The sequence below is a fragment of the Ylistrum balloti genome, unplaced genomic scaffold (assembly GCF_031769215.1).
Source record: "Ylistrum balloti isolate Yb309-2 unplaced genomic scaffold, AGI_CSIRO_Ybal_v1 Utg371288, whole genome shotgun sequence".
In the NCBI taxonomy this organism is placed as follows: Eukaryota; Metazoa; Mollusca; class Bivalvia; order Pectinida; family Pectinidae; genus Ylistrum; species Ylistrum balloti.
The window spans coordinates 474,754-486,961 of record NW_026782691.1 but is presented as its reverse complement, the minus strand read 5'-3'; the positions used below and the strand labels follow the sequence as shown (position 1 = coordinate 486,961).

At 33.6% G+C, this 12,208-nt stretch overlaps 1 protein-coding gene across 1 annotated transcript; it reads left to right on the top strand.

Annotated features, from left to right (window-relative positions):
- Positions 1–3,001: 3,001 nt before the first annotated feature.
- LOC132561830 (EP300-interacting inhibitor of differentiation 3-like) lies at positions 3,002–10,485 on the top strand. The gene is given in 11 exon segments (XM_060226532.1): positions 3,002–3,158; positions 4,265–4,345; positions 5,755–5,823; positions 5,826–5,878; positions 6,200–6,327; positions 7,258–7,369; positions 7,772–7,863; positions 8,891–8,975; positions 9,944–10,028; positions 10,129–10,220; positions 10,420–10,485. Coding segments are annotated over 11 exon segments (1,020 nt in total).
- Positions 10,486–12,208: the final 1,723 nt, after the last annotated feature.

The following is a 12,208-nucleotide window of genomic DNA, read 5'->3' as shown; positions in this document are numbered from 1 at the left end:
ATCGTAATGACGACCGAAAAACTACCCCATAACCTTCAACAACTTGCATCGCTCTTTGTTGTGAGTTCGTCTTTCTGTTGCGGACATCTTGCGCGAAAATCGTGAGGTTGGGAACAGGATTTAGAATTTAGAATCATTTGCGACATATAAACTTCAAAGGTTTGGGATACAGGGTTGTGACTATCCATAAATAGAAAGTTTTATCACTCTTATACAGTTTGGCGGAAAGCTGCCGATGTTAGTTTCGTTGTAGGGAATGATTGAGGCATGCATCTGATATAGGAGAGTCTATTGTGTCCTTGATACGTCATCCAAGAGTGAGACGCAGTGTGATCTTATAGGTATGTCTACAGTCTGTAACAAACTTATTATCTTATCATTTATTCTTTACTTTTTTTAATTATCATTGTTTTCTACATGCGTGTTTATGGACTTACAATTACAAGTTACTTGCTCGTCTTTCTTCTTTTTGAAAATATCATCTAAAACGTAATTAACGGATAGTACTGCTCTCAAAAGTGGGTTTTAACAATTGAGTGAGACATGTTGCGTCCGTTTTCTTGGAAACGTTGTTCGTAAACTAAATATTGTCAGCGCACATTGACCAACCCCGTTATATGAAACGACGCTGTATCAGTGTGTGGCCAGTCTGGTTGTTGTCTTTTCCTGTATGCCATCGTTTTAAACAGTTGAATGAATAGTTGGTTCCTTGTCCTAATACCACATATCAGGTGACCTGTCTATTCTTTATGAGTAACAATTTGGTAATGCTTGCAAGAGTGTCCCATGAAAGTATTGAACATTTTGCTCCTAATGTCTTCAATAACATTGTTCATCTTTCCCAGTATTAGCACCACAACGAGCAACCAGTAAGAAGTTGAATATATTTTCATCGAAACAATTCACAACAAAACGGAGCATTTCAAGTTTCTAGCTATATTTTCTTTCTCTTTCGATAGGATTTAACATATTTGTGTGTCTACCCTTCCCTATAAGACTGTTTCGCATCGCTCTAAGTTTATATGTCCATTATCACCAAATATTGACAGTGACTTCCTAAAAACTCTTTATTTATAAACATATTTATTTTAATTTCGTTCCGCCCAATCATAATTACGTGAAAAAGTAATTCCGATCACCTCATTGCCCGTGAAAGAAGTAGGACGCGTGCCTTGTTCTGGGCGAAAAGATACAATAGTGCATCGTTTTGTAGCATTGCTGTACGTGTTAACTGTGCATTTGTTAACAAGTCAAATAGCTGTTTTATATGCTAATGAAAAATGTCAGTATCATGCAGACAGTTTTAAATAACATGATCTTACCACACACCGGCATTACCGATAGCAGAATTACATCAACAATTATCCTACTCATTCCTAATGACAGACAAAGCTAAAGGAACATACCAGTTTCTATATATAAGTAAGATTTCGTTAAAATATTACTGAGTGGTCAGATAAAAAGTGTTGTTATTGCTGTGCTAAAACAAAACCGTACTACATACTTATTTCGAATGTCGTTCATTATATAAATATTGTTTCCTGTCCAATAAAAAAAGAAAAAAAAAAATATAGTGTATTATTGATTTCAATCGTGTTCTGAAACTTTTGTTGTCTGTTGACGATCCCTTTGCATCATGTAAGATGCCTGATTTAAAATAGTATATATAACAATGTTACTACAGTAGAACAAAATGACACTACAATGTACAGCAAATTCGTTATTTTTCAAATTTTGTACAAGAGTGTTGTTACTATATTAAGTATATATCACGAAAGAACATTATTTTTTAAATGGAATTCTAACCCTATTACAATGTAAGATAATTTGATAGGTGTATGACCTCGGTTTCATTTAATAACATATTTCTACTAACTTGCACAAAGTGTCAAAATCATTGACTCGTTTACTACGCCAGCCACAATTTCAAACATTTTCGATGGTCGGATGGTGCGGTGATAATGCAATCGCCTTTCACCTAGACGTCTGAGGTTCGATTTCCGTAACGGCGTGAAAAGGTTAGAGGTCACCTTCCCGACCACATGGATTTCCCCTTGGTATTCCTGTTTCCTCCCACAGTAGGATCTATTGCGCACTTTCAGTTGGGTCGACAAGAGTGATTAATATAAGTTGAAAAAGCTTTTCCCGAAATTGTTGTAAAATAAATAACGTGTAATTTATAAAAAAAAGTTTTTTTCCTTTCAAACTTCGGTAATGGCCGCCATTCCTAATGTTCAGAACTCACAAGATTGGCAGTCATTGCAAAATATGCTGGAAAATGTGTTGTCGGGGGGAAGTGGATTTCTATATTTAGTAAACTATTGTCACTTTGTGGGGAAATGTTTGACCTTTCCATCAAAAACTGAACATGTATTATCTATGAGCATCGCTCAGCTGACCCGCTAACAAATTGCGCGCGTCTTTATAAAAAGGAGGAGTTCTAACTTTAAACTGCGACTCAGTCAAACCCGTGTCTTAGTTAAAACGTTCGACTACAAGTCTAAGTTTTAAGTCACTAAAACCAGGTACCGTCAAACAAGGAGCGACAATGGAATTATACGTCCACGAACAAAACAACTATCTCTGGCCCGTGCAATTGTTTTTATACTACTGCAACAGAGACATATATAACACATGTGATATATACGTCTCTGAGTGTAGCAAACAGAAAATATTTTGTCAGTTTATTAATTATTTGAAGTCTTTCATACATCTGTAAAGCATATACGGTACCATGTATAGGCCTACTGTACATGATTATAGCCTATATACAGTATAATGGATAAAAGACACTGGGGCGATCCACAGAATCTCGTTTCTATAAATTTAAGAGTGATGATGTAAATATCAGCTCAAAACAATATAAATTCATAAGATCTATTTTGTGCTGGACATAATGCTATCTTTTCCTATCATAGATAGAAACGAGGTCTTGTACAAAGAGCTCCGTACACTAATGCGTGGTCTACGAGAGACAACTCTAACCAAACTTGTATTCGGCATGGCGGGTAATGAATTAGTCACCGTTGATGGCAATGAAGCGAGCGACAATTTAAATCATCATGGGTTGAAACATGGACAGTTTAACGTACAACAAACTAAAGAAGAAAGGAGACAGATACGAAAAGGATACCGGATTCTTATCGATGACTTAAAAAGTAGGTGGATGTCGAGCGTATCAACTTTGATGAAGTGATGATTTTTATTTTACGATATGAATGATCACACGAATCCCAAATTGAGTCACCGCATGTTACAGGAATTGTTGTTCATATTTACTACAACTGCTGTTTATGAAACTTGCCTTCTCTACATCATCTAGTTTCGTGTTACTTACCATGTACCTATCCTACTTTCACTTTCGCTTTATCAGGTTTTGGGTCTTTTGACTTCTCATTAATTTCAGTCATTAGTTGAGAATCCTCTAAGGCTGCCTTTTAATCCAAAAGTTGAAATCAACAAATTCATTTTGTTCTTATTGGATTCCGTTATTTTTCCTTGCCAAGTAAACATCTACACTGTATGAATCCGTTTCTTAAAGTGTTCACTAAATTACATATACCTACTTTAAAAAAGAAAAAAAAAACTTATTCTTTTGTATATAGCTAAATTGCAATGGTTGTTTCTCTGTTTGTCTGTTTTACAGCTATGTCTTTTTTATATGATTGATTTGATCAGTTCTTTATCATGTTCTATGCATAAGTATATCAATTTAGTGTTTATTGAGTCAATTTTCATACCTTGCCATACATACATGTACATTGCAATAACATTATGCAAATAAACATGTCTACATGTATGATAGTAAGTAAAATGACCTGCATGCTGTATGTCATAATAGTATTCATTATGTTGCAGATTTTTGTATGTCTGATCTGCCCTGTACTGTTGTGATCAAACGTGATGCTTAATACCAGGCTTTCAAATGTTCTGTTTCCTCAGCTAATGAAAGAGAATTAAGAGAAACTCTCTCTTGCTAAGAGATACAAGTCATTGTTTATATTGGTGTTATTGTTTTACCAGGGTTACATACTTCCCTTTCGAGACAGAATTGATCTTCGAAGTTTTCCAGGCAACGCTAAGTATTTCCATATATACCCGCTGAGTGTGAAAGTGGATGCCAATCTTCCAGAGCAGTGGTTTACACTACTGGTCTGCCAGGGATTGAAATTTGAAGATTTGGCTTCACACTTATCATCACCTTCATTGCCTGACATTTTGTTAATTTTGTTTCTATTCTTTTTATTGTTTTTTGTTTTTGCAGCAAACGTACATGACTTTATTAGTCCAAGCTCTTGCAGACTAGATGAGGCACTGACCGAGACAAATGAGCTATATAAAAATGGTATGTTGTGGTGCTATAAAACTTAGAACAGTGGTGAGGCATAAACAGTTATTTTAATGGTAGGTCATAACTTGATATGACATTGTAATATGATAGCACTAGAAAGAAAAACTCCAAACAAATCAAACAACATGAAATATTAAGACTTCGTATATTGATTGGAAACATAAGTGATAAAAGAAGAAATTTTCTTGTGCCAGGTCGTCATCTCTGACACTAAATTGCCATACCAAGAAATAATAGTATTTATGATAAGTATATTTCATGAGTGTGTCTGATATTTTAGCATCTCTTTCTGTTTTTGTACCGGGTTATATAAGGGGTAAATTTTATAACATGATATGTGTTCTCTATTTTCATTGGTGCATGTCTTCAATGGTGTATTTTTCTCTTGCGAAAATCAATAACACTTTCATCAATGCGATATTTTCTTGATATTTCATTGGTAAAACTGTAGTATCCAATTGTTCTTGTCCTCCTGCTGTGATAGATATTTTCCTTCTCTGTAATCAATATATCTAAATGAAAAGGTAACATATTAATATGATAAAGAGAAGGTATATTTTCCAAGTTCTGATTTTGTCTCAAGTTCATTTCATGGCTAATAATAATGATTTCTCACATACTACACAGTGTGAAGTGTGGTAGCTGTGGAAAGATAAACTCTATTTTTCACAGAGTAGGGAAAGGCAGGTGTCATGTGCCAAGAGGCTACTCATTAAAGGGTAGCATTATCATTTTATGATAATAATGTCATCTATTTTGAAACACATTTCATTGCACATTGATGATGGCACAATGGATAAGTTTAACAACTTACAATCTATTGCTTTTTTATTTACAAGGAGATGAGAAAAATAATCAAGCATTGGTCTATTCAAAACACTGGGATATCCAACCCTCTTGCTGACCATCTGAACTCTTTACACTTTACCTGTTCATGGAACAGTCCCTTGTACGATTCTATTAGTCCCTTCAGCTGTAAAAGCAAATCAACTAAAACATCGATGGCACCAAATAAGGAAACCTTCAGCAAGTTTAATATACCCATCAAGGTTTTAATGTAGGACAATGTATCAAAAGTGGTAGGATTCAGTTGTAAAGAATCAATACCTTTAAAATCTGATTAATTAGGACAATAGTTGCTGGTATTTTACTGTCTTCTTTTAAGTCACAACAATTTCTGATTCAGAGTAGGTACAAAGCTCTAAAGATGTACACCATCAAGTACATCTGTATACACATATACAAACTTTGTGACGAGCGGTTCATCTTCAGGCATTGCCTGTTGTCTGCTGATTTAAGTAGCAATGAAATTGGTTGAAATTAAATAATAGCAGAAGAAAATAAACAAAGAAATTGTAAAATCAAAAACCATAAGATATTTTCTTCCAATTTTTACTTTACAGTGAAAAAAACATCAGAGAAAGTGCTAGACTCATTGGCTGTCCGAATCATATCAACTTACGGTCGCCAAAAGCACAAGCTGTTCAAACGGATTTCATCGTACCAGAAGAGTTTGCTGAAAAGCTGGTAAGAACATTAATTTGCACCATTAAATTATTTACTTACAGTGTATATTTTCTGCCATATTATTCAATTAAAGTAGGTTAATTTTGTGTGTGTCTTTTTTCCATCATTACAGTATTTTAGTCAAGAGTCAGATGAATGATAAATGCACCTTTACTTATTGGAGTACCTGGATTTAAAGAATGTTTGTTCACACAGGACTCAGCAACAAACAAGAAACCCATCTGACTTCAAACAAAATTGTCATGTTTATTTTACTTTTTTTTACCACCAATTTAATGCTATATCAAAATTATCCATATATGTTATCAATTTTTGAAACAGATAACATTCCTTGGTGGCCGGCAAGTGGAAGACAGTTGTGGACCTATTGTGATATCAAGATGTGGATGGTCAGCCCTCGGAAAGTCTACCCGAAAATTCTTCAGTAAATCACCACCACTTCATATCATGTATGTTCAGACTTCAGCACATCATTTTCATTCCACTTCACAGTATCTGCTGTCATCTTCTGTTTAGATTTAAGTCTGAATTAGTAACATGACATACTTAAGGAAAAAAGTATTTCAAACTTATCAAGGTCATATAACAGAATATAAATTTGGTTCTTAACAGAATATAATTTTGGTTATTAAAAACTGACATATTTATAATGATGTAGGATAAAATAAGGTAGTCAAAGTTTGGTATTAGACCCCTTTCTTGTGTTTAAAGCAAGACGTATGTATCAATGCATTAAGAAAAATAAATGAATCAAGGTAGTTTCAATCACAACATACCCACGCGTCACCAGTAAGTGAGTTATTTAATGACAGACTAGTTTCGTCTCTATAATTGAGTCTTCATCAGGACAGCATTTAGACAATTTTTCACCCCTGAAGTACTTAAAATGGGGCTGATTTTTACATTGTGATGTCCAATATAAACATGTACAATAGGGTAGGGGCAGATAAGCCTTATCGTTAACTGAATAGAAGATATCTGAAATTATATTGGGCAAAACAGCCCTTACATGAAGTTATAGTTCATATATATGTTAAATCACATTTGGAAAGATTTAAAATAAACAGGGGGAAAAAAATAAGTTCTGATAACAAAATACTTCATGAAATAACTGCTTTCTATTACAGATGAAATTATAAAGAAAAGTATGCGTGTGATTGTTATCAAATTTTGATTAAGACCCAAATATAATAAAAATGCATAATGATTTAGATTTTCAGGGCTTTATTCAAAGATCAGCTTTGCTGGGTATATATATTTTCTTAAAAAGATAATTAAATAGAATACATGATATATACTTTGGCAATTAAAAGTCTTGCTCATTTAAAGTTGTTTTTCTTTCTTGGAAATACCTTTTTTGTAGCTTTGTATAATTTTAGGGGTGGAACATTCTAAAGAGAGGCTGTTGTCAAGAGGAAATCAAATAGACCAGAAAAAATTGTAAGACAAAAAGAAAATGAAAAACAAAGCAAGACGACAGTTCCCAAAAAGGTAAAAATCTTAACTCACCTCCCTGGCACGCCAGATTTTTGCAGTACTGAAAATTTCACCTGAAGATTTTATTAGACATTTTGGATACATTAAAACAACTAAAAATGTTTGTAGAAAGATAAAAGACCTCTTCAGATCCATATTTGCAGCATATATCCAGCATTGGCCGCAGAATATGATATTTATAGATTTAATCAATAATTAACTACACCAAAATCAGTATACATATCACTTTCATTAGAACAATACTTTCTGGTATATGGTAACACCTTAACTTTAGTCAAAGCATTTGTAAAGTCTATTTTAAGTCAGGACTTAATTAGATGAGTTCTACATTGTATATACCTGGTAAATATGAAACAAATTAGCAGCTTGTTTATTACAATTTCCTTGATGTTCTAGTTGAAAACTTTTGATGATATTGGTGACCTGGGCCCATCACAACATGTAGCCAGAGTGCTTAAACTTCTGCGAGACTCTTACCAACAGGAAGAGTGTGAGTAATATACATTTGAAGCATAATATTATATATGTAACAGAATTTTAGACATAACCTGGTTTTATAATATGTTTTTGACTGTAGTGGTATTGTTGACCACATTTAGTGTGTGATGTAAATGTTAAAGGGATTTCTCACCAAGATGTAAAATTTCTGGCTGTTCTGTACCTTTTAAGAACTCATTCTAATGACTTTTAAAACTATTGATAGCATCAGAATATCTCTCCTGTGGTCAGTTTGGACAGGCAAAATTAGTGGGAATAGTTCCAGGCAAACCATCTGAATACATTTGTATAGCCAGTCAGGAAATCCGGAACTGAAAGGTCACTGGATTATATATTTTTTGCTTAGTATTGAGCATATACGCAATTGTATATGTAAGCTGTTTTCTTTGATTTTTTCCTGAGATTGCAATTTTATTACTTTATTAGGCTTATTTTCTGTTGATTTGATAATTCACACAATTATTTTTCTATTCTGTTCAGTTATGCAATGCAAACCGGTTATGATGGAGTCAGGGCAGTGTGAACATTTGTAAATCGATCTAGCTAGATCTATAAAGAATTTCCTCAAAATGAATATCATACATGCATCTTTGTTTAAATGGTAAACTGAGGTATATGGTTTCCATAAGAACATTTGTAGACAATTTTGTACAATTTTGTACAATTAAAAGTATATTATGAGATCCAAACTTGTGAAGAATATCCCTTTTATTCATTAATTTAAATGAAATACAGTTTTTGTGATTAACAGAATAGACTTGTGCAGGTATGATATGGAATTGATAAAACAGGACCAAGAAGCTGATACGTAACAAGGAAGGCTTGTTATGTATAAAATTATTGAACTTGTTTGGTAAATTCCATATTACATTGACACTCATGTAGCATACTTTGTATAAAGTGTACAAGTCTATTGTTTATTTTTTGATAATTTGATTATACATCCTTATGACTATCTAACTTGTGTGTCATGTTTCCCTCATACAAGCTGATTTTACTTGATACATTGCAGGTCAGCCTCTGTTTTTTTTTCTTTGTCCTTGACCCCGATTCCTTTGGTCATACAGTAGAGAACATATTTCACACGTCTTTTCTAATCACGGTAAGGTTTAATATTTGTTAGAAATGTTGTCAGGTGTAAATGCTTTCAGATTAAACTTTCGTTGAAATACTCTGAAAGTTTTGTGACGAATATATATGAAAAGGAGATTTGCATAGGAAATGGGTATTATAGGAAAGTGACTCAGGTCAGACATTTAAAATGTGAAATGTTATGGGGAATCTTTCTGAAAGTGACTCACTTCAGGCATTTGAAATATGAAATGTAATATGGTCTTCCATTTTACATATGTGGTAACGTATGGTTTAGCATGCAAAAAATATGTAAACATCAAAAGTTGTTGTCTCTATTCTGCACATTTCTGTACCTCTAAATTGAACACCTCGAATGAGGTGTTTCCTGATAATTCATTGTAGCATGTTTACTCTTGTTTTATTGTGCTTAGTTCTTTAGAGGAAATGCATACATCATTAGGACTCTTCATGAATTCAAAGCAATTCATCAAACATATTTGTGCTTTGTTCTTGTTAAAAGTCAAATAATATTAATCTTTTAGAGATAAAATGGTAATCACAACAAGCCGTGCTTCCTGGTAGAAAGTATTTATATAAATCATGTAATGCATAGAAATCGGTAAAATTAGTAACACAGCTGATTTGTCAAGATGTAGGGACTAAACGTCAAATATTACCATTTGCAGAGGGGTTAAATATATGTTATTTATTGTCTTCATTCCAATTTTCCATATTTTGAAAGGTTTTATTCTGAAAGACTAAGAGGAGGAATGACATTTCAAAACAATTAGTATTACTTGTGTCATGTGTGTGAAATAATCCGAATAATCAAGATTATTATTACTTGCTGGTCAAATTTGTAAGCAAAGTTCAAAATATATAGTTCATTGGGGTTCTTTTAAGATTCAAAACTTAAATTCAAAATCAAATTTAAATTCAAATTCAAAATATTAACTTGAAGTTAGAATGATAATGTGTTGTCTTGGTTCTTTTAAGTCCTACCTAGATGTTAATATGTTTGATAAGGGTATGGACCTTAAGCTTTATGAATTATTAATTCAAAGAATCAAACGCCAAGATAGTGAGGAATGATTTCCACTGTACATAGTTCCTGGAAGGTATTATGTTTATAGAGATGCTCGCATTAAGATAAAATCAAATATTGTTACTTGTAATTTTAGAACCAGTAGGTGATGATGGAGATGAAGGATCCACATTGTCAAACGGCAGAAACCACCAAACAAGAATTTCCATAGCACCTGCAGAATGGAAGGTATTATACCAGAAAGATAATTTTTCTAATTTCTTATGAACCAATTTCGATTTTGTATCATTTAAAGGGAAAACATTTACAGATCTCAAGTGTTCATTGTTATCTGAATTGGTGCTTTTACAAAAAAAAAAAAAAAAAAAAAATTCAAGACTTTAACAAAGAAAACTTACTGTTAAGTCATTCTGTTGTTATGATTCAGGAACTGGTGGAAGTTTTTGGTGAGAAGAAAGCAGCCATTTCACATACCAGCTCTACTACCACTTGAAAAAAAAATTAGTCAGGTTCCACACCAGCGGTAGCTTAAGCTTATTAGAGAAACACTTGACTGATGGTGGTCTATTTGGACTAAGGTAGGTGATATCAGAACTATAGCAGAGACAGCTGCTGTAGAGAGACAATTGATATCATTATTACTGGAATGAGACTGCAGAGAGACAAGTGATTAATACTTCAAGGAGATCAATGGTAATCAGTGTGGCAAAAGACAGCTGATATCAATATTGATGGAATGAGACTGCAGAGGGATAGCTGATATCAATATCACTGGGAAAAGACAGCAGCTGATATCTCTATTTACTGGGGAAAGACAGTTGAAATAATAAATGCTTCAGAGCGACCACTGGTAATCAGTGTGGCAAAACACAGCTGATATCACTGCAGAGAGACAGCCGATATCACTATTACTGCAGAGAGACAGCTGATATCAGCATTACTGGAGAGAGACAGCTGATATCAGCATTACTGCAGAGAGACAGCTGATATCAGCATTACTGCAGAGAGACAGCTGATATCAGCATTACTGGAAAGAGACAGCTGATATTAGCATTACTGCAGAGAGACAGCTGATATCAGCATTACTGCAGAGAGACAGCTGATATCAGCATTACTGCAGAGAGACAGCTGATATCAGCATTACTGCAGAGAGACAGCTGATATCAGCATTACTGGAAAGAGACAGCTGATATTAGCATTACTTAATAAATGCAGTTGGTGATCATAAGCTTCTAAAGTTGCCTTTTATCTATTGTCTAACTGTCTGCCTTTGAGTAAATCTTGTCACATTTTTTAGGGCATTGAATGGAATTTTATTGTCAAATATATATGTAGTATCCCCGTCGTCCCTAGTTGAGCTATACACAATTTGATATGTAGGAATCACAATGTTCCTAGTTGACCTGTAAACCTGTACACATTGGTATAATCCTGATCATGCTGGGTTCAGTACATCCCTCATTTTCAGAACTTTTGGCATGCTGTTATATAATGTCTCCATGGTGTCACATGTTCTTAGGAAAGAAATTTGAAAGAAGTTTAGAAAATATATATTACTGTTTACTTTTTAACTTCTAAACATAATTATTTTTTAATTGGACTCCTTTCGTTTATGTTAGATAATTGTTGATTTTGTATATTGTTATGATGTTTTCTCCTGAGGGTTTTATGATGATACATGTTTACAGATATGTATCAATGTTTTTATATTAAAAGTTCTCTAGTCTTTTATAACCAGGAATATAGTTTACCTATTGATATTGATTAAGTGATTTCTAAAACTAACCACCCTCACTTTTGTCGTGTAGTGCGTATCAAATTTCCATTCACTCTTTGGTACTTTAGAGATAACTTGTTTGAAGTTTTTGGCACTCTTCGCCTTTATAATGACATGTTGTATGAAAGTTGTTATCTAATCGAAATTTGTGAAGTTGTACAGAAAGGTTCGTCAACCACTGCTATTTCTTTGCAGAGGCATGTGTGCATCTATTATATACGTGTACATGCACCTATTATATACGTGTACATGCACCTATTATATACGTGTACCTGCACCTATTATATACATGTACCTGCACCTATTATATTTGCTTACCTGCATCTAATATATATGTGCACCTGCACCTATCATATGCGTGTACATGCACTTATTACATACGTGTACCTGCACCTATTATATACGTGTACCTGCACTTATTACATACGTGTACCTGCAC